Source organism: Eschrichtius robustus, chromosome 6 (assembly GCF_028021215.1).
Source record: "Eschrichtius robustus isolate mEscRob2 chromosome 6, mEscRob2.pri, whole genome shotgun sequence".
NCBI classification, from domain to species: Eukaryota; Metazoa; Chordata; class Mammalia; order Artiodactyla; family Eschrichtiidae; genus Eschrichtius; species Eschrichtius robustus.
The window spans coordinates 32,351,010-32,375,106 of NC_090829.1; the positions used below are offsets into that span (position 1 = coordinate 32,351,010).

Genomic DNA, 24,097 nt, shown 5'->3' on the forward strand with positions numbered 1-24,097 from the left:
AGACAAGGGCCCCTGCGCACCCTAGATTGATACGTTCCACGTTGTGCGGGAGGCTGTGTGGGATGGAGGTCAGGTACCGAAACGTGCAGTGCACCTCTGTAGGCACGTAACAGGCACAGCGGCGAGGACAGGCCCTGCCCCCGGGGAAGACCACCAGGCAGACTGCAGCGAAGGAGACCAGTAAGCTGGTGCTTCCCCTGATTTTCACCTTCATCCTGAAAAAACATCATACCTTGGAGTTATAAATATGGTTTGAGCAAAGTTCCCATAGACCACACACAGTAACTGGTAATCTGGGAGACCTTCTTGAAAGGTCGCAAGGGTCCAATTTCACTCACAACTTTTATGGTAAAGCTTACTCTTTACAAAGCCATAGTGTATGCTGGACTCATATGGATCCTTGTGATCAAGCAGGATATTTATTGCTGTGAAATTCCTTTACAGCTTTTCACTTCTTAATGAAAAGCAGCAATCCCTATTACTTAGAGATTCATTAAAAAAAGAAAGTGGAAACCATAATGGAGATATTGTGACAACTGAAATACATAAGGCTTCGTTTCCTGTTTATGCTTTAGTTTTTTAGGCTTTAAAAAACTGATTATAAAACTAATACATGTGCAACAGAAAATTTAGAAGCTGTAAATAAGTAGAAAAAAGAAAATAAAATTACTCATACTTCCCACCACCCAGATATAATCAATAACATTTTGCTGTACTCCTTCCAGCCTTTTACATATTGGGTTGTATGTTACTGCATATATATGATCAAATGAAATTTCATAACACATTTTTATCATTGAACATACAATGTTTGTTTTTTCATTTTATTAAACCTTCTTCAAAAACATTTTTAAGAGCCGTAATAATCCACTGAAAGGATGAATAAATCTCTTTCTAACATGTCCTCAAGTCCTTGCCAAAAAAGACACATTGTACATGTCACTGCCAAATGATGACCATAAGTAATAGTAACTGACCGGCTGAGCGGGCTTGAGCCTTGCACCTGCGGCACAGTGGGCCACGCTGACCCCTCTCAGGCATTATGCTGTCTGCTTTTGCTCTGCTTAGAACATCCCTCTGCCTCTTTTCTTGGTCCCTTCTCCTCCTCCTCCTCACGTCTGCCATGGGGGTGGGGGAGCATAACCAGGGAAGAAATATGCTCAGCTTGTTGGAAAAATGGTATCTGTTACCCACATGTGGGTCAAGCCCAAGGATCCAATCCTAGTTTTTGCCTGAAATTCAGAATATACAAAGATTGTAATAACATCTTTATTATGCTTCTCTAAGAAAAGTGACCTTCATAGAACGGTTTCTTTTAGATTCTACCAGCAACCATCCTTTAGCTATAAACTACATTTAAAATAACATGGGGGGAGGAGAGAAGATGGCGGAAGAGTAAGACACGGAGATCACCTTCCTTCCCACAGATACAGTAGAAATACATCTACACGTGGAACTGCTCCTACAGAACACCCACTGAATGCTGGCAGAAAACGTCAGACCTCCCAAAAGGCAAGAAACTCCCCCCGTACTTGGGTAGGGCAAAAGAAAAAAGAAATAACAGAGACAAAAGAATAGGGATGGCACCTGCACCAGTGGGAGGGAGCTGTGAAGGAGGAAAGATTTCCACGCACTAGGAAGCCCCTTCGCGGGCAGAGACTGGGGGTGGCGGAGGGGGGAAGCTTCGGAGCCACGGAGGAGAGCGCAGCCACGGGGTGCGGAGGGCAAAGCGGAGAGATTCCCGCACAGAGGATGGGTGCTGACCAGCACTCACCAGCCCGAGAGTCTTGTCTGCTCAGCCGCTGGGGCGGGCGGGGCTGGGAGCTGAGGCTCGGGCTTCGGTCGGATCGCAGGGAGAGGACTGGGGTTGGCGGCGTGAACACAGCCTGAAGGGGTTAGTGCACCACAGCTAGCCGGGAGGGAGTCCGGGAAAAAGTCTGCAGCTGCCGAAGAGGCAAGAGACTTTTTCTTCCCTGTTTCCTGGTGCGCGAGGAGAGGGGATTCAGAGCGCCACCTAAACGAACTTCAGAGACGGGCGCGAGCCGCGGCTATCAGCACAGACCCCACAGCAACAGGGGCGCAGAGGAAAAAACGGAGAGATTCCCGCACAGAGGCTCGGCGCCGAGCAGCACTCAGCAGCCCGAGAGGCTTGTCTGCTCACCTGCCGGGGCGGGCGGGGCTGGGAGCTGGGGCTCAGCTTTGGTCGGATCGCAGGGAGAGGACTGGGGTTGGCGGCGTGAACACAGGCTGAAGGGGTTAGCACACCACAGCTAGCCGGGAGGAGTCCGAGAAAAGGTCTGGAGCTGCCGAAGAGGCAAGAGACTTTTTCTTGCCTCTTTGTTTCGCGGCGCGCAAGGAGAGGGGATTCAGAGCACCGCCTAAACGAACTCCAGAGACTGGCACGAGCCGCGGCTATCAGCGCGGACCCCAGAGACGGGCGTGAGACACTGGGGCTGCTGCTGCCACCTCCAAAAAGCCTGTGTGCGAGCACAGGTCACTCTCCACACCGCCCCTCCCGGGAGCCTGTGCAGCCCGCCACTGCCAGGGTCCCGTGATCCAGGGACAACTTCCCCGGGAGAACGCACTGCGCACCTCAGGCTGGTGCAACGTCACGCCGGCCTCTGATGCCGCAGGCTCGCCCCGCCTCCTCTGTACCCCTCCCTCCCCGCGGCCTGAGTGAACCAGAGCCCCTGAAGCAGCGGCTCCTTTAACCCCGTCCTGTCTGGGCGGGGAACAGACGCCCTCAGGTGACCTACACGCAGAGGCGGGTCCAAATCCAAAGCTGATCCCCAGGAGCTGTGCGAACAGAGAAGAGAAGGGGAAATCTCTCCCAGCAGCCTCAGAAGCAGCAGATTAAAACTCCACAAACAACTTGATGTGCCTGCATCTGTTGAATACCTGAATAGACAACGAATCATCCCAAATTCAGGAGGTGGACTTTGGGAGCAGGATATATTAATTTTTCCCCTTTTCCTTTTTTTTTGTGAGTGTACATGTATATGCTTCTGGGTGAGATTTTGTCTGTATAGCTTTGCTTTATAATAGCTTTATTTTACTTCACTATATTATAGCCTCTTTCTTTCTTTCTTTCTATTTTTTCTCCCTTTTACTCTGAGCCGTGTGGACGAAAGGCTCTTGGTGCTCCAGCCAGGCATCAGGGCCGTACCTCCGAGGTGGGAGAGCCAACTTCAGGACACTGGTCCACAAGAGACCTCCCAGCTCCACGTAATACCAAACGGCAAAAATCTCTCAGAGATCTCCATCTCAACATCAAGACCCAGCATCATTCAATGACCAGCAAGCTACAGTGCTGAACACCCTATGCCAAACAACTAGCAAGACAGGAACACAGCCCCATCCATTAGCAGAGAGGCTGCCTAAAATCATAATAAGGCCACAGACACCCCAAAATACACCACCAGACGTGGACGTGCCCACCAGAAAGACAAGATCCAGCCTCATCCACCAGAACTCAGGCACTAGTTCCCTCCACCAGGAAGCCTACACAACCCACTGAACCAACCTTAGCCACTGGGGACAGATACCTAAAACAACGGGAACTACGAACCTGCAACTTGTGAAAAGGAGACCCCAAACACAGTAAGATAAGCAAAATGAGACGACAGAAAAACACACAGCAGATGAAGGAGCAGGGTCAAAACACACCAGACTTAACAAATGAAGAGGAAATAGGTAGTCTACCTGAAAAAGAATTCAGAATAATGATAGTAAGGATGATCCAAAATCTTGGAAACAGAATGGAGAAAATACAAGAAACGTTTAACAAGGACCTAGAAGAACTAAAGAGCAAACAAACAGTGATGAACAACACAATAAATGAAATTAAAAATTCTCTAGAAGGGATCAATAGCAGAATAACTGAGGCAGAAGAACAGATAAGTGTCCTGGAAGATAAAACAGTGGAAATAACTACCACAGAGCAGAATAAAGAAAAAAGAACGAAAAGAATTGAGGACAGCCTCAGAGACCTCTGGGACATTAAATGCACCAACATTCAAATTATAGGGGTCCAAAAAGAAGAAGAGGAAAAGAAAGAGACTGAGAAAATATTTGAAGAGATTATAGTTGAAAACTTCCCTAATATGAGAAAGGAAACAGTTAATCAACTCGAGGAAGCACAGAGAGTCCCATACAGGATAAATCCAAGGAGAAACACGCCAAGACACATATTAATCAAACTATCAAAAATTAAATACAAAGAACAAATATTAAAAGCAGCAAGGGAAAAACAACAAATAACACACAAGGGAATCCCCATAAGGTTAACAGCTGATTTTTCAGCAGAAACTCTGCAAGCCAGAAGGGAGTGGCAGGACATATTTAAAGTGATGAAGGGGAAAAACCTAAAACCAAGATTACTCTACCCAGCAAGGATCTCATTCAGATTTGACGGAGAAATTAAAACCTTTACAGACAAGCAAAAGCTGAGAGAGTTCAGCACCACCAAACCAGCTTTACAACAAATGCTAAAGGAACTTCTCTAGGCAAGAAACACAAGAGAAGGAAAACACCTACAATAACAAACCCAAAACATTTAAGAAAATGGGAATAGGAACATACATATCGATAATTACCTTGAATGTAAATGGATTAAATGCTCCCACCAAAAGACACAGGCTGGCTGAATGGATACAAAAACAAGACCCATATATATGCTGTCTACAAGAGACCCACTTCAGACCTAGAGACACACACAGACTGAAAGTGAGGGGATGGAAAAAGATATTCCATGCAAATGGAAATCAAAAGAAAGCTGGAGTAGCAATTCTCATATCAGACAAAATAGACTTTAAAATAAAGACTATTACAAGAGACAAAGAAGGACACTATATAATGATCAAGGGATCGATCCAAGAGGAAGGTATAACAATTGTAAATATTTATGCACCCAACATAGGAGCACCTCAATACATAAGGCAAATACTAACAGCCATAAAAGGGGAAATCGACGGCAACACAATCATAGTAGGGGACTTTAACACCCCACTTTCACCAATGGACAGATCATCCAAATTGAAAATAAATATGGAAACACAAGCTTTAAATGATACATTAAACAAGATGGACTTAATTGATATTTATAGGACATTCCACCCAAAAACAACAGAATACACATTTTTCTCAAGTGCTCATGGAACATTCTCCAGGATAGATCATATCTTGGGTCACAAATCAAGCCTTGGTAAATTTAAGAAAATTGAAATCGTATCAAGTATCTTTTCCGACCACAACGCTATGAGACTAGATATCAATTACAGGAAAAGATCTGTAAAAAATACAAACACATGGAGGCTACACAATACACTACTTAATAACGAAGTGATCACTGAAGAAATCAAAGGGGAAATCCAAAAATACCTAGAAACAAATGACAATGGAGATACGACGACCCAAAACCTATGGGACGCAGCAAAAGCAGTGCTAAGAGGGAAGTTTATAGCAATACAAGCCTACCTCAAGAAACAGGAAACATCTCGAATAAACAACCTAACCTTGCACCTAAAGCAATTAGAGAAAGAAGAACAAAAAAACCCCAAAGCTAGCAGAAGGAAAGAAATCATAAAGATCAGGTCAGAAATAAATGAAAAAGAAATGAAGGAAACAATAGCAAAAATCAATGAAACTAAAAGCTGGTTCTTTGAGAAGATAAACAAAATTGATAAACCATTAGCCAGACTCATCAAGAGAAAAAGGGAGAAGACTCAAATCAATAGAATTAGAAATGAAAAAGGAGAAGTAACCACTGACACTGCAGAAATACAAAAGATCATGAGAGATTACTACAAGCAACTCTATGCCAATAAAATGGACAACCTGGAAGAAATGGACAGATTCTTAGAAATGCACAAACTGCCGAGACTGAACCAGGAAGAAATAGAAAATATGAACAGACCAATCACAAGCACTGAAATTGAAACTGTGATTAAAAACCTTCCAACAAACAAAAGCCCAGGACCAGATGGCTTCACAGGTGAATTCTATCAAACATTTAGAGAAGAGCTAACACCTATCCTTCTCAAACTCTTCCAAAATATTGCAGAGGGAGGAACACTCCCAAACTCATTCTACGAGGCCACCATCACCCTGATACCAAAACCAGACTAAGATGTCACAAAGAAAGAAAACTGCAGGCCAATATCACTGATGAACATAGATGCAAAAATCCTCAACAAAATACTAGCAAACAGAATCCAACAGCACATTAAAAGGATCATACACCATGATCAAGTGGGGTTTATCCCAGGAATGCAAGGATTCTTCAATATACGCAAATCAATCAATGTGATACACCATATTAACAAATTGAAGGAGAAAAACCATATGATCATCTCAATAGATGCAGAGAAAGCTTTTGACAAAATTCAACACCCATTTATGATAAAAGCCCTGCAGAAAGTAGGCATAGAGGGAACTTTCCTCAACATAATAAAGGCCATATATGACAAACCCACAGCCAACATTGTCCTCAATGGTGAAAAACTGAAACCATTTCCACTAAGATCAGGAACAAGACAAGGTTGCCCACTCTCACCACTATTATTCAACATAGTTTTGGAAGTGTTAGCCACAGCAATCAGAGAAGACAAAGAAATAAAAGGAATCCAAATCGGAAAAGAAGAAGTAAAGCTGTCACTATTTGCAGATGACATGATACTATACATAGAGAATCCTAAAGATGCTACCAGAAAACTCCTAGAGCTAATCAATGAATTTGGTAAAGTAGCAGGATACAAAATTAATGCACAGAAATCTCTTGCATTTCTATACACTAATGACGAAAAATCTGAAAGTGAAATTAAGAAAACACTCCCGTTTACCATTGCAACAAAAAGAATAAAATATCTAGGAATAAACCTACCTAAGGAGACAAAAGACCTGTATGCCGAAAATTATAAGACACTGATGAAAGAAATTAAAGATGATACAAATAGATGGAGAGATATACCATGTTCCTGGATTGGAAGAATCAACATTGTGAAAATGACTCTACTACCCAAAGCAATCTACAGATTCAATGCAATCCCTATCAAACTACCACTGGCATTTTTCACAGAACTAGAACAAAAAATTTCACAATTTGTATGGAAACACAAAAGACCCCGAATAGCCAAAGCAATCTTGAGAACGAAAAATGGAGCTGGGGGAATCAGGCTCCCTGACTTCAGACTATATTACAAAGCTTCAGTAATCAAGACAGTTTGGTACTGGCACAAAAACAGAAATATAGATCAATGGAACAGGATAGAAAGCCCAGAGATAAACCCACACACATATGGTCACCTTATCTTTGATAAAGGAGGCAAGCATATACAGTGGAGAAAAGACAGCCTCTTCAATAAGTGGTGCTGGGAAAATTGGACAGGTACATGTAAAAGTATGAAATTAGAACACTCCCTGACACCATGCACAAAAATAAACTCAAAATGGATTAAAGACCTAAGTGTAAGGGCAGACACTATCAAACTCTTAGAGGAAAACACAGGCAGAACACTCTATGACATACATCACAGCAAGATTCTTTTTGACCCAGCTCCCAGAGAAATGGAAATAAGAACACAAACAAATGGGACCTAATGAAACTTAAAAGCTTTTGCACAGCAAAGGAAACCATAAACAAGACCAAAAGACAACCATCAGAATGGGAGAAAATATTTGCAAATGAAGCAACTGACAAAGGATTAATCTCCAAGATTTACAAGCAGCTCATGCAGCTCAATAACAAAAAAACGAACAACCCAATCCAAAAATGGGCAGAAGACCTAAATAGACATTTCTCCAAAGAAGATATACAGATGGCCTACAGACACATGAAAGAATGCTCAACATCATTAATCATTAGAGAAATGCAAATCAAAACTACAATGAGATATCATCTCACACCGGTCAGAATGGCCATCATCAAAAAATCTAGAAACAATAAATGCTGGAGAGGGTGTGGAGGAAAGGGAACACTCTTGCACTGTTGGTGGGAATGTAAATTGATACAGCCACTATGGAGAACAGTATGGAGGTTCCTGAAAAAACTACAAATAGAACTACCATACGACCCAGCAATCCCACTACTGGGCATATACCCTGAGAAAACCATAGGTCAAAAAGAGTCATGTACCACAATGTTCACTGCAGCTCTATTTACAATAGCCAGGACATGGAAGCAACCTAAATGTCCATCGACAGATGAATGGATAAAGAAGATGTGGCACATATATACAATGGAATATTACTCAGCCATAAAAAGAAATGAAATGGAGGTATTTGTAGTGAGGTGGATGGAGTTAGAGTCTGTCATACAGAGTGAAGTAAGTCAGAAAGAGAAAAACAAATACAGTATGCTAACACATATATACGGAATCTAAGGGGAAAAAAAAAAAAGCCATGAAGAACCTAGTGGCAAGATGGGAATAAAGACACAGACCTACTAGAGAATGGACTTGAGGATATGGGGAGGGGGTGGGGTGAGATGTGACAGGGTAAGAGAGTGTCATGGACATATATACACTACCAAATGTAAAATAGATAACTAGTGGGAAGCAGCCGCATAGCACAGGGAGATCAGCTCGGTGCTTTGTGACCACCTAGAGGGGTGGGATGGGGAGGGTGGGAGGGAGGGAGATGCAAGAGGGAAGAGAAATGGGAACATATTGTATATGTATAACTGATTCACTTTGTTATAAAGCAGAAGCTAACACACCATTGTAAGGCAATTATACTTCAATAAAGATGTTAAAATAAAATAAAATAAAATAACATGAATGCTGAATTGCTTGTATCTCCATATAGATAGAAAGATAATGGAATTATTAGAATATAGCCCAAATTAAAATTTACTATAGGGTTAATCACATGACAAATTTTGTCATTGTAACCGTCTGGTTACAAACATTTTAAATAAATGTCTCCAGTATGACTGGAGACAGCATTTCCACCTTCTTATCATTAGGTAAGCAAATAAAGGAACAATAGGATGAAGGTAGTTCTCTCATCCAGCTAGAAAAATAGAAGTTATGGGTACGCCCACTTGAGAGTTACTGAAAAGAGAATCAAAAGTCTAAAAGAACACGTGGATAGTGGATTCCCACAAACTTAAACCTGAAAATGTGTATGATGAAATACAAATTGACAATACCTGAGCTCTTCTGTCCTGGTCCTAAATCCTCTCCTGACATAGGCAGAGACTGAAAATCTTCCCAAGAAATGGAAGATCGTATCCAAACCTAAGTAAGGAAAAGTTCTCTGCTCCAAAGTGAAGCCAGTGGCTTGGTCTTTCTGGCTTGCAGCTCAGGGGTATTACTCTGGAGAGAGACCTGGAGGCACCCCACAGCCGCAGCTAGATAACCGGAGCTCACATGAATCAGCAGCGTGCCTTTATAACTGTTGCTACAGAAACAAAAAACAAAGTGGAGGTTTTAAAATGTCCTTTCTCCTCCCTCAACGGTGTGCTTAAATTCCCCTTAAAGTTGTCATTTAAAGATATGTATTAATATCACTCCCTTTTGCCCCCAAGTCCCAGGAGCTTCTCCTCCCTTATCCTTTTTGGGCAAATCTGTCATAAGTGCCCACAATAAGGGCCTCCACCTACTGGTGAATCTTTGCTCAGAGTTTGTCTTTTGCTTGGCATCGGTCCCCGAAGAAGCGACTTTCTCCTTTTTGCTGTAATCCTCCTCCCTCTGGCGCGTGCTCCACCCCACCCGACCCTCACCCCTCCCACTCTGCTGGCCCTGCCCTGGCTCGGGCCCCAGGACTAGCTGCATTCCCACGCCAAGCCCCCTCTCCGCTGCCCCTGGCCCGGGCATGGGTCCTGTCCCCCTTCCCCGGGAAGGACGACCAGAGCCGCTCACCTCTCTGCCCAGGTGACCAATGGGCTCCCGCCGCCGGCGTGTCCTGGGTTCAGCTGCCCGGGGCGCAGGGACCGCCCAGAGCTGAGGGAGGGAAGGCGAGGCGGGGCGACGTTGATTTATGTGTCTGGGGACTGCGCCGAGGCTCCATCGCACGCGGATTATAAACGACCACCAGACTCCTCTTTATTTTTCAGAACGCGCGGATGTCTGCTCGCCTTCTGTCTTCTTTCCTCCTCTTTCTCTAATTCCCTGGATTTCTCAGGCGCGTTCTGGCTGGTGGGCAGGTCAGTTTCAGCCGCGGCGGGACCTTTACGCCCACGTTTACCTCCTCCACCTGTTGACAGGTGGTGGGTAAAGCTTTTGGTTTAAGGACTTGCTTGAATCATCACGAGCTGTTCTCAATTCTGAGGTTCATCAAAGTTCTGTCTGAAGGCTGAGAGGTAGCCATGATAACCTATGATACCTGCAGTTTGAATTTTCTGTTTGACCCAACTGGAGAAATCTCTCCTGTGAGCGGGATTACCAGAGCACTGGGTTTAAATACTTTTTTTTTCTTTTTTTTTCTTTTTTTTCTGTTTGAGTTGCGTTCCCCTCTCTCATCTCCACCCCCGCCATCCATGAAGATAGCCTCCAGAATCGCCCCTAGCAACTGAGACCTCATTTAATAGTGCCTGTATTGGAGACAGGGCTCCCAATATCTTGACTCATAAACGCTTAGTATAACTAAAATGACCCTTTTCACTTTAGTTACACTGCATTTAAACTTTTGATGAAAATTTGAAATGAACGTTTTTGAGCAGTGATTCTCAGGGTGTGGTTCTGGGATCAGCAACGTCAGCGTTATCCTGGACCTTGTTAAAAAAAAACACAAATTCTCAGGCTCCATCCCAGACCCACAGAATCAGAAACTGCAGGGATGAGGCCTGGCGTCTGTGTGTAAACAAGCCTTCCAGATGATTCCCATGCAGCAAAATTTGAGGACTGCTGGTTTAAGGAAATAACTTCTTATAAGGACAATGGGGTTTACCCTGTGGCAATACTATTATAAGCATTTTACAAATATTGACTCATTTAAACCTCACCCAAAACACCAGAAAACCTAAAAGGAAAATGTTTGTGTCATTTTCATTTTACAGGTTAGGCACAGAAAGGTGAGTGACTCACCACAGGTCATTGCCAGCTTGTAAGTAGAGAAGCCAAAGTTGATTCAAACCCAGGCAGCCTGGCTCTCCAGCCTGAATGTTTAGCCACAAAGCTGCAGCTGCCTCACTTAGCCAAACATCGGGAATGTCCCATATCCAGTAGCTAAACATTCAAGTGATTTAGTTAGTAATAAGTGAGTCAGTGACCGTGGTCGAATTCTAGAATCAGGGACTCAGGAGTAACTCTAGATGTATGTGTGATGTGAACATGGTCTTTAGTTCTGCACAGCTGACATGGTTCTTTAAGTTAAAAATTCACATGTGATCTCTAGACTTAGAAGCTTGCTTGGAAAATACGGCATATTTGTGGATTCTTTGCATCCACAGTTTTTCTTCCAAAGCTCCTTGGTGACCAAACTCATTGCTTCATACTCTTTTGTCAATTTCTAACCAAGGTCTGGACTCCCAGACCCTTGCTAGGATGAATCACAGAAAGATGACCGTAGCATGTTATGCTCCTTTTTTTTTCCCAGGATGGTTACATGGGGTCATTTTTTTTGCTGTCAGTTTCAAAAAGAACTCCTGTTAGGAATGTTTGCTTGTTTTAAGGGTTTTAATGAGAGATATTTCTAGAACTGCTTTGTGTCAGAGTTCTCCCTGTATTTTCTACTTTTTATTTAATCTGCCAGAATTATTAGAAACTTGAAAGGCATGTTGGGACTAATTCTAGTTCAACTTGCCCTATTTAATAATAATAATAGTAATAATAATCATTGCTATTGTAGTCAGAGCATATATGTGCCAGAAGCTTTATATGTGTTGCTTAATTCTTAGACATATTCTTATGAGGTAGGCATTAAAATTATACCCGTTTTCAGGTGATACTCTGAAATAATTAAGAGCCAGAATACAATACTGAATTAATTTTAAACCTCTAAGGCCCCTGTTCTTAAGCCCTACCTTTCCCAGCCTCCTCCACTTCTGTTTACATTTACACTGTTGTAAAATTTGGAGGCTCCACAGCATATCAAGGATTAAAGTTTGACCAGTCTCCTTTCTAACCATACTTAATAATGCAATTTGTTTCTATAGATTCTTATGGTGTACAAATCACTTTCATGTTTGAATATGGCTTCATTTAATGTTTCCAAGAAATAAGTAAAACTCAATGATAATAACTCTATTTTATAGAAGAAGAAGCTGAGGTTGACTATGTATATGAGTTGCCAAACTCACATCTGGAGTTAACCTGAACTCCTAACCCTGTGCTTCCTGGATTATAAACTGTGTTTCACCTACGCCTTCAGGATGGTTTGCCATTTTAATTACCTCTCACTATAGTTTATCTAATATTTTTCTTTAAATCACTCCTCCCTTCTTTTTTCTAAGTCTTTCCCTAAACAATAATATCAGTAAATTCACAGGTTTGATATTTTTTTCTAGTAAACATGACAATAAATATACATCTTTTTTACCCTTTACATCACCCCTGGGAATTTACATCTCCCCCATCTCTGTCATTGACATGGCTCGTTACCCTTTTTGGTATTTACATACCTCTTACTCCTCATCCTTAACATATCAACTGTGCCACTTTTCATTTCACCCCTAAGTCAGAGCAATTAACACCGACAAATCCAGTCTAAGATTTTACATCATATATCACCTGACAATCATAACAACTCAGGTTTTGTTGTTGTTGTTGCTGTTTTTTGGCCACTCCCTGTGGCTCTCGGGATCTCAGTTCCCCGACCAGGGATTGAACCCCAGGCCATGGCAGTGAAAGTCTGGAATCCTAACCATTAGGCCACCAGCGAACTCCTGAGCTCATGTATTTTGAAACTCACTCATATGCATATCAATGATAAACAAATGCTAGAATTGTTACATATCTATTAATCAGGACCGATCATTACTAGCTCCCAGCCCCACAATTTTCTTATTAATTGATCAACTAACCAAACAATCAAGTCACCTGCTTAGTGAATACAACAGCAGTGAAGTAGACCTAAAATCCTGGCCACCTTTTTTTTGTTTCTGAAGTTACAGCCTACTGGTGCAAGTGATAAGTGCCATGAAGAGAAATAGTGCAGAAAAAGGATATCAAAATCAGTCAGTATCAGCCCTGATCCAATACAACTGCATCTCAGCCAATGGAAGTCAAGCTGCAGACCCTAAGGCACTTATTTTTCAATGAACAATTAATATTCCACACTCTTAACCCTTTAGTCATTCAGAATGCTATGTATAGGTACAATTTTGAAAGATTTAAAGACATTTTGAAGCCGATGCATAGTTCTCTTATGAGTTCATAGGCTCCAGATTATAGGAAATAGACAAACTACTTAGGAGGCAATTGTAATAGTACAGCCTCAAAATGACAAACTAAGTTAGTGGTTTTGAGAGTAAAGAACGATGTTAGGTAGACGAGGCATGTAGGAACCAGAATTGTTAAGAATGTATTTGGGGAATAAGGGGGGAATAAAGGAGAAATAAAAGAGAAATGATGGATGAGTCTTAACATTTTTCATCAATGACTTCCAAGGATCCTGGGAAAAATAGGGCTGAAGCAGATAAAAGTGAGAACCCCACATAGATGCAGACCTGAGAAAAGATCAAGGCAGAAGAAGCGCTATAATAACCAAGTATCCACAGCTGTCAAGACTTTAAGAGATTTCTAGAGGGTACCCTTGCTGACTGTAACATTGTACACTGGTCCCTGTAAACGCTACATGTTGCTTTTCTAACAGGTCCTGTATCAAAGGCCATCATTGGTGGATATTTACAGAATTCATCATGATTTCTTAAGCATGGGCAGGAGATACATCTAAGGATTCTCAGATCTATGAGATGGAATCTCAGAGGTTGTCCAAAGGTGAATGTCCTATGTGTGAAAAGGGGATGGTACAATGTGGTAGTAGTACAATGTTGGTAGAATTTCATGAGCATTTTCTAAGAGCAAACAGAGTGTGAGCTAGTACATAGGGAAAACTCAAGGGCACTATAGTCAACCACACTAATAACCCTAGAAGTTGATTTTCGAGGAGGAACCACTTCGAGGTGGTTTCTGAGGTCAGCCACTGGGAAGAGTGAGGAATCCAAAACTATAATTATGGGTAGATCATACACAATGTCTAGTTAAGCCGTCGGCCACTGTATGAAGCTTTCCATATCACTGAGGTATTCTGAGGTACTGAGTTTTGGAGTAGGGATACTTTTGTTGTCTTGACACACATGGTAGGAATTTTGGAAGGGGTGAGTTCTAGAGAATCACATCCTTGTCAGATGATGCCTTGAAAAATTATTTTTTTTAAGCCAACAACTACACTACTTACGTTCTTGGTTTTTTTCTTTAAATAGAACTTTATTGGAGTATAATTGCTTCACAATACTGTGTTAGTTTCTGTTGTACACCAAAGTGAATCAGCCATATGCATACATATGTCCCCATATCCCCTCACTCTTGAGTCTCCCTCGCACCCTCCCTATCCCACCCCTCTAGGTCATCACAAAGCACCGAGCTGATCTCCCTGTGCTATGCTGCTGCTTTCCACTAGTCATTTTACATTCGGTAGTGTATATATGTCGATGCTACTCTCACTTCACCCCAGCTTCCCCCTCCCACCCTGTGTCCTCAAGTCCATTCTCTATGTCTACATCTTTATTGCTGCCCTGCAACTAGGTTCATCAGTACCATTTTTTTTTTTAGATTCCATATATATGTGTTAGCATATGGTATTTGTTTTTCTCTGACTTACTTCACTCTGTATGACAGACTGTAGGTCCATCCACCTCACTCCAAATAACTCAGTTTCGTTTCTTTTTATGGCTGAGTAATATTCCATTGTATATGTGTGCCACGTCTTCTCTATCCATTCATCTGTCAATGGACATTTAGGTTGGTTCCATGTCCTGGTTATTTTGTAAATTACACTACTTACATTCTTATCTCTCCCTTCTACAGTTCTCTTAGCTCAGTTTGAGTCTTTGACTTAATTCTATGTTTTATTAGAAACTTGCCCTTTCTTCACAGATAACAAATGCAATATTTTCCAGATCCAGTCTCTCTGATGATAGGGAAAAGTAATAAAGCCATATGCGTGTATACACACACACACACACACACACATATACACGGCTGCATTTTCAAGTACTTTACAGCATTAAACATAGATAGGATAAGTGGAGTTTCTCAGCGGTGCAGTGTCTTAGAATTTTAGGATTTGTTTTACATACATCATAATCACAAAAAAATAGAAGTTTTCCTTTTTATTCTTCATTGTTAGTTTAAGTCACTGAACATAGTTGTAAAATATATTAGACATTCTCTTGGAATAAGCTACAGACATGTTAGGACATTATGAAAGAACAAAGATTTATGTGGAAAGATTCAATAAAGATTCCAAAGACCACAATCATCACAGAGAAATTACTCTGTTTTTTCACTTCTCCCAATAGAGGTTTTAATTAACACACTCTGAGAACAGCCATGGAACAATGCAGAGGAAAGTCTATGGTTTTAGAGCAGGGTCAGAAAACTTTTTCTGCAAAGGGCAAGTAGTGAATATGTTAGGTTTTATGGGTTATAGGATTTCTATCACAAGTACTCAATCCTGTCATTGTAGTGAAAGCAACCATAGACAATATATAAATGAATGAGCATGGCTGTGTTCCAATAAAATTTTATTTATAACCACTGAAATTTAAATTTCATATAATTTTAATATATAATAATATATCAAAATATTATTATTATTTTGATTTTGTTTCGATCATTTACAAATATAAAAAAAAAATTCCTAACTTACACACCATACAGAAAAAGGCAGTGGACTGGATCTGACCATAGTTTGCCTACTTCTGCTTTAGAGCTAAGCATTCCCACTGGGTCCTTTGTGGTGGAGACGTGATCTGAACACCGGCATTCAGTGTCACATGTGATCTAACATATCAAATACAAAAGGGAAGAGTTTGAGGGTTTTCTTTCACTTCAAAGTCTAGGATTGAATGGCCAAACATGCTTTAAGAGATTTATCTTCAGCAGTCAAAAGTCACTTTCTGGAAGGATCATAACGGTTTTGTAATTTGGAGTTTCTTCATGCAATATTCTGTGATAATCTTGCCAGAATACAGCAGTGACGTATGCCAGCATTGTCAAGATTCTGACATAGTGCTTAAATGAGGCCTAACTAAACAAATAATTTAAAACTCTGCAGTTCACAAGTAAATGCCCCTTTTCTTCTTGGAATTCCATATTTAGGAAAGGAAGAATTTACTTCTGACCATTATAAGAAGACTTAATCAAATTCCAATGCTCCATAAGAATAAACCATTTTGCATTTGAAAAGAAGGACAAATCCTAAAAAATACAAGGACAGCCAAGGCCCATCCTTAGGGACTTAAAAAGAGTGTGATATGGGAGGAAAAGTTTAAGTGATAGAATGAAGTCATGGAGTCAGCTTTGGATGAGATAAAATAAAGCCCTTTCATATTAAATTAAATTGATATACACTCAGGAAACATTAGCCTAAACCAAAAATATCAAGGGAAAGACTAATCAAATACTCAAAAAGAGGTATTTAATTTGCTATAATCTCCTAACACCTGAGCTCTCAGGCAAATACTCTACAATTTAATAGGTCTTATTTTTGTGCTAAATCTGATTTAAGTTAGTAAAGTCATGTCTGCAAATATAGAGCAGCAAGACTTCTCCACATCACATAGTCCAGATCAAAGAAGTCCTAGTGGCAGCGGTTCTAAGAGTTGAAAGAGCTGAAGTTGAAAGAGTTCACATAGATGAACTTTTCTTTTCCTATATAAAAATTAAAGACAATGCTGGAAGCAAAGTAGGATGTTGGTCATTCATCAGCTGGGATAGATTCACCGCAAGTCTTGATGAGGAAAATAGCTAGAAACTGCGTGACTCCTGCATATATTTAAACCAGTTGTTCTTTCTGGTTAATGTGAAAACAAAGTTTAAATGTCTTAATTAATTTTATTTTCTACTCTTTTATAGTTTTAGCCCTGTCCCTCAAAGGAATATAACTGAGTAGTCTACTTACTACTCACTATTTAAAGCTAAATTCTCCACTTAATAGATATAATATAGTATAAGAAAATCCTGGCTAATTTTATGGACATGTACACAGAACAGTTCACCAGTTAGCACAGTGTTTAAACATGTCCTGTGCTAAAGTAAAAGCACAGAACAGACCTTTCCTTGTTAGGACCAAGAGTTTTTACTGGGATCGGAGAACTCTAAATATATAACTTGTAAATATGTCACTTTCTAACAATGTCAGGGGGACTTCCCTGGTGGCACAGTGGTTAAGAATCTGCCTGCCAATGCAGGGGACACTGGTTCGAGCCCTGGTCCGGGAAGATCCCACATGCCGCAGAGCAACTAGGCCCGTGCACCACAACTACTGAGCCTGCACTCTAGAGCCCGTGAGCCACAACTACTGAGTCCGTGTGCCACAACTACTGAAGCCTGTGTGCCTAGAGCCCGTGCTCTACAACAAGAGAAGCCACCACAATGAGAAGCCCGTGCACTGCAACAAAGAGTAGCTCCCGCTTGACACAACGAGAGAAAAACCCACGCGCAGCAAAGAAGACCCAATGCAGCCAAAAATAAAATAAAGAAAATAAATAAATTAAAAAAAATTTTTTTTAATTTAACAATGTCAGGTAATACAGAAAACACATCTATGGAGTGACTTCAGAGTTTGAAAAGAGGTCCATTTACCTATAAATTATTATATGGGGGCTTCCCTGGTAGCGCAGTGGTTGAGAGTCTGCCTGCCAATGCAGGGGACACGGGTTCGAGCCCTGGTCTGGGAAGATCCCACGTGCCGCAGAGCAACTAGGCCCGTGAGCCACAACTACTGAGCCTGCGCGTCTGGAGCCTGTGCTCCGCAACAAGAGAGGCCGCGACAGTGAGAGGCCCGCGCACCGCGATGAAGAGTGGTCCCCGCTCGCCGCAACTAGAGAAAGCCCTCGCACAGAAACGAAGACCCAACACAGCCAAAAAATTAATTAATTAATTAATTAATTAATTTTAAAAAATTATTATATGGAATGTAATTTGAATCCTCCTCTTCAATGCCATCATTACCTGCATCAGCGATGCACCATGCACTCTACAGAAAGAGTTACATCATGAAGAAGCACAGTCTTTGCTTTGAGGAGTTAATAATGTAATGAAGAGAACAAGATAAATGGTCAATCATCACCTTTATCACAGTTACCTATAGAGGAGTACACACATAAATGGCCATGTGTGAAGGTGGCCATATGTTTATTGTTGCTTTGGTTTTTAAAAATAATACCTGTTCAGGGAAAGAGCCAAGATGGTAGAGTAGGAAGACCCTGAGCTCACCTCCTTCCATAGGCACAGCAAAATTACAACTATTTACAGAGCAATTACTGATGAGAAAGACCTAAACACTAGCAGAAAAGATCTTCTACAATTAAAGATGTAAAGAGGAAACAATAACAAGATGGGTAGGAAGACTGCAGAGATGCAGTATAGTCAAAACTCATACCTCCAGGTGGGTGGACCCACAAATGGGAGGATAATTATAATTGCAGAGGTTCTCCTCAAGGAATGAGGGGTCCAAACCCCACACTGGTCTCCCCACTTTGGGGTTTCCTGCACTGGGAAGATGAGCACCAGAACATCTGGCTTTGAAGGCCAGCAGGGCTTATTTTTGGGAGAGCCAGAGGGCTGTAGGAAACAGAAACTCCACTCTTAAAGGGCACACACAAAATCTCACTCACTCTGAAACCCAGGGAAGAAGCAACAGTTTGAAAGAAGCCTGGGTTAGACCCATTTGCTGATCTTGGAGAGTCTCCCAGAGAGGCAGGAGGCAACTGGAGCTCACTTTGGTGGATATAGATACTGACAGCAGCCATTGTGAGGAGCTCATTCTACCATGAAGGCAATGGTGCTTGCAAGTGCCATTTTGAAGTTTTCCCTCGAGCTTATTAGCACCGGGACCTGACCCCACCCGGTGTCAGAACAAGTACTTGGATGCCTAAGGTCAGCAGCTAGCTGGGCAGGGACACAGCCCCACCCACCAGCAGGCCAGCTGCACTATGACTCCCTGAGCCCCTAGATGCCACCAGGATGTGACCCATCTACAGAGGGCCCAGGACCCAGCCTTGCCCAACAACGCACCAGCACTGGCCCCAGGACCACCTGGGCCCTGCCCCCACCCAACAGTGGGCAAACATCAGCTCTGGAACACCTTGGGCCTCAGCCATTGCCTGAGGATCTGATCCCACCCACCAGCAGGCTGACACCGGCTTCAGGATACCCTAGGCCTTGCAGCCAGCCATGTCAGGAACAAGCCTGCTCACCAGCAGGCCAAACCAGCTACAGGACCCCCAGGGTCCTGTAGCCAGAGACCACAAGATACAGCTCCATTCACTAGTGACCTGGCACTAGCCCAGGGAACCCCTGGGACTTGACCCCGCTCACTAGTTGGCCAAAGCCAACTCTGGAGCACCAGGGGCCTGCATCCAAATACCACAGAATTCAGCTCTACGCAATAGTGGGCCAGCACTAGCCTCAGGATCCCCAGGGTCCTGCAGCCGGAAACCCTGGGACATAGCTCCATCCACTCCTGGGCTGACACTAGTACTGGGACAAGCCTCATCCACCAGAGGGCAGGCACAATCTCCGAGACCCCTAGGTCCCAGCAGCTACAGACACTGGGACCTGGCTCCACCCAACACTGAGCCACCCAGAGGGTCCCCAGGCCCACCCACCAGTGGGTAAACACCAGCTCCAGACCCCTGGGCCCACAAACCAAAGACCCCAGGACCAAACTCCACCCACCGGAGGACCAGTACTATACCCAGGACCTAACCCCACCCATTATCAGGCTGACACCGGCTTTGAGACACCTTAGGATTATCAGCCAGCCACCGCAGGATCCAGACCCGCTCACCAGCCAGTCTACACCAGCTTTGGGACACCCCCTGACCCTGCAGCCAGCCATGTCAGGAACCTACCTTGCCCATCAGCAGGTGGACAGTAGATGCAGGACCCCTGGATCCACAAACACAAACCCTAGGACCTGGCTCTGCCAACCAGTGAGCCAGCACCAACCCTGGGCCCTCAGGGGCTCTGAACCAGCTGCTCTGTGACAGAGCTCCAGCCACCAGTGGCCAGTAGCTTCCACACAAGGCAGGGTCTGGCAACCAACCAGACGGGGGGCAGCCATGCCAACTGGACTTCCCACAGTAGTCAGCCACCTGTAACAGAAAGACCCATGCAGCCCACCAAGGGGGCACCCCTAGAACATATAGTTCTGGTGACTAGAGGGGAGTATGCTGCTGTGACATATAAGATGTCTCCTACAAAAGGAGAGTTCTCCAAAACTAGAAAATGTAACCAACCTACCAACTACATAGAAATAAAAACAGTGAATTAGGCAAAATGAATCAATAGAAGAATATGTTTCTAACGAAGAATATGTATCTAACTTTATCTATCTGTAACGATAGATATGTTTCTATCTATCTTCTAAGATAAAACCTTAGAAGAAGAACTAAGTGAAGTAGAGATAAGAAATCTACCCAACAAAGAGTTCAAGGTAATAATCATAAAGATGCTCAAAGGCCTCAGGAGAAGAATGAGTGAACACAGTGAGAATTGTACAGAGTTAGAAAACATAAAGAACAAGCAGAGCTGAAGAATATAAAAACTGAAATTAAAAACACACTAGAAGGAATCAACAGTAGTTTAGATGGTAAAGAGGAATGGGTAAGCAAACTAAAGAACAGAATTTCAATGGAGATCACTGAAACTGAAGAACAGAAAAAAGAAAAAAAAAAATACTGTAAGTCCCCTACATATGAACCTTCAAGTTGCAAACTTTCAAAGAGGCAAACGTGCATTTGCATGTTCAGTCATGTAAGTTATTTCACGTGTCTGGCATACATTGTCACCTGCGTGCATCCTCTACAAGTCGCTGTGCTTTTGTGTACTATACTGTACAGTACTGTATAGAGTACAGTAGTATAGTATCTTTATTTCAAGGCCAGGATGTCCGGAAGCAAGCGTAAAAGCAGCGGTGATGTCGCTGGTACTACTGCACTTTTCAAGGTACTGTACTGTAAGATTAAAAATGTTTCCTTTGGGCTTCCCTGGTGGTGCAGTGGTTGAGAATCTGCCTGCCAGTGCAGGGGACATGGGTTCGGGCCCTGGTCTGGGAAGATCCCACATGCCGTGGAGCAACTAGGCCTGTGAGCCACAATTACTGAGCCTGCGCGTCCGGAGCCTGTGCTCCGCAACAAGAGAGGCTGCGATAGTGAGAGGCCCACACACCGCGATGAAGAGTGGCCCCCACTTGCTGCAACTAGAGAAAGCCCTCGCACAGAAACGAAGACCCAACACAGCCATAAATAAATAAATAAATAAATAATTAAAAAAAAAGTTTCCTTTTTTTTTTTGTTTTTAAAATGTATTATTTGTGTGAAAACTATTATAAACCTATTACAGTACAGTACTATATAGATGACTGTGTTAATTGGGTGCCTAGGCTAACTTTGTTGAATGTGCTCTCAGAATGGAACTCATCCGTATGTAGGGGACTTACTGTAAAAAGAAAAGAGACCTCTGAAACAACATCAAACATACTATCATTTGTATTATAGAAGAGAGAGATAAAGGGGCAGAGAAATTATTTGAAGACATAATACCAGAAAACTTCCCTAATCTGAGAAAGGAAACTGACATTCTGGTCCAAGCAGCACAGAGAGTCACAAACAGGATCAAGCCAAAGAGGACCATGCCAAACACATTGTAATTAAAATGGCAAAAATTATAGATAAAGAGAGAACATTAAAAGCAGCGAGGGAAAAGCAACAAGTTACATACAAAGGAATGCCCATAAGGCAATCAGCTGACTTGTCAGCAGAAACTCTGCAGGTCAGAAGGGAATGGCATGATATATTTACAGTGATGGAAGAGGAAAACCTACAACTAAGAATAATCTACCTGGCAAGGCTTTCCTTCAGATTTGAAGGAGAGATCAAAAGTTCTACAGGCAACCAAAAGCTAAAAGAGTTCAGCATCATGAATCCAGCTTTACAAGAAATGTTAAAGGGACTTTTCTAAGTAGAAAAGAAAAAGAAAAGGCCACAACTAGAAATATAAAACTTATAAAAGGAAAAATCTCATTGGTAAAGGCATATATACAGTAAAGGAAGTAAATCAACCACCTATAAAGCTAGTAGGAAGGTTAAAAGAAAAAAGTAGTAAAATCATCTGTATCCACAATAAGTAGTTAAGGGATAAGCAAAACAAAAAGATACAAAATATGAGGTTAAAAACAGTGAACGCTGGTTGGGGGGAGCAAAAATGCAGAGTTGTTAAAATATGTTTGAACTTAAGGGATAAGCAACTTGAAATAATCATGTATACATATAGATTGCTATATATAAACCTCATGGTAACCACAAGCCAAAAATCTATAATATATACACATACAAAAAAGAGAAAGAATCTAAACAGAATGTAAAGATGGTTATCAAATCACAAGAGAAGGGAGCAAAAGAAGAAGAAAAGAACAAAAAAGAACTGCAAAAACAACTCCAAAACAATTAACCAAATGGCAGTAAGTGCATACGTATCAATAATTACTTTAAATATAAATGAACTAAATGCTCCAATCAAAAGACATAGAGTGGCTGAATGGACACAAAAACAAGACTCATATTTATGCTGCCTACAAGAGACTCACTTCAGATCTAAAGACATACACAGACTGAATGTGAGAGAATGGAAAAAGTTATTCCATGCAAATACAAATGAAAAGAATGCTTGGGTACACAATATTTATATCAGACAAAATCAAATTTAAAAGAAGACTGTAACAAGAGACAAAGAAGGACATTACATAATGTTCAAGGGAGCAACCAAGAAGAAGATATAACAATTGTAAACATATGCACCCAACACAGGAGCACCTAAATACATAAAGTAATTATTAACAGACACAAGGAGAGAAATTCACAATAACACAATAATAGTAGGGGACATCAACACTCCACTTACATCAATGGACAGATAATCCAGACAGAAAATCAATAAGGAAACACTGGCCTTAAATGACACATCAGATTGAATGTACTTAATATATAGAGAGCATTCCATCCAAAAGCAGCAGAATACATATTCTTTTCAAGTTCACATGGAAAGTTCTCCAGGATAGATCTCATGCTAGGTCACAAGTCTCAGTAAATTTAAGAAGATTGAAATCATATCAAGCTTTTTTTTTCTGACCACAAGGCTATGAGACTAGAAGTCAACTACAAGAAAAAAACTGCAAAACACACAAACATGTGGAGGCTAAACAATATGCTATTAAACAACAATGGATCACTGAAGAAATCAAAAAACGTCTGGAGACAAATGAAAACAAAAACACAACAATTCAAAATCTATGGGATGCACAAAAGCAGTTCTAAGAGGGAAGTTTATAGCAATAGAAGCCTACCTCAGGAAACAAGAAAAATCTCAAATAAACAACCTAACCCTATACCTAAAGGAACTAGAAAAAGAATAACAAACAAAACTGAAAGTTACTAGAAAGAAAGAAATAATAAAGAACAGAGAAGAAATAAATAAAATAGAGACAATTTTATTACACAAAAAGCAAAGGAAAATGAAAGAATGAAACTAAGAGCTGGTCCTTTGAAAAGATAAACAAGATTGATAAAACTTTAGCCAGACTCATCAAGACAAAAAGAGGGCCCAAAACAATAAAATCAGAAATGGAAAAGAAGTTACAACCAACACCACAGAAAAACAGAGGATCATAAGATATTACTATGAACAATCACACATCAATAAAAATGACAACCTAGAAGAAATGGAAAAATTCCTATAAATGTACAATATCCCAAGACCAATCCAGGAAGAGATATAAAATATGAACATCTCAATTACCAGTAATGAAACTGAATCAGTAATATTTTTTAAATCCCCCAAAACAAAAGTCTAGGACCAGATGGCTTCACAGGTGCATTTTACCAAACTTTTAGAGAAGAGTTAACACGTATCCTTCTCAAACTATTCCAAAA

At 41.6% G+C, this 24,097-nt stretch overlaps 1 protein-coding gene across 1 annotated transcript in view; it reads right to left on the minus strand.

The window, feature by feature from the left end:
* Positions 1 to 9,930, minus strand: part of IGSF10 (immunoglobulin superfamily member 10) — a 49,329-nt gene extending 39,399 nt beyond the window's left edge. The window contains exons 1-3 of the mRNA XM_068546102.1: positions 9,861 to 9,930; positions 9,149 to 9,399; positions 21 to 215 (exon numbers count right to left, since the gene is read on the minus strand). Coding sequence (XP_068402203.1) covers positions 21 to 214 — 194 coding nt within the window. The 5' untranslated portion in view covers position 215; positions 9,149 to 9,399; positions 9,861 to 9,930. The remainder of the gene's footprint in view (positions 1 to 20; positions 216 to 9,148; positions 9,400 to 9,860) is intronic.
* Between the last annotated feature and the right edge of the window lie 14,167 nt (positions 9,931 to 24,097).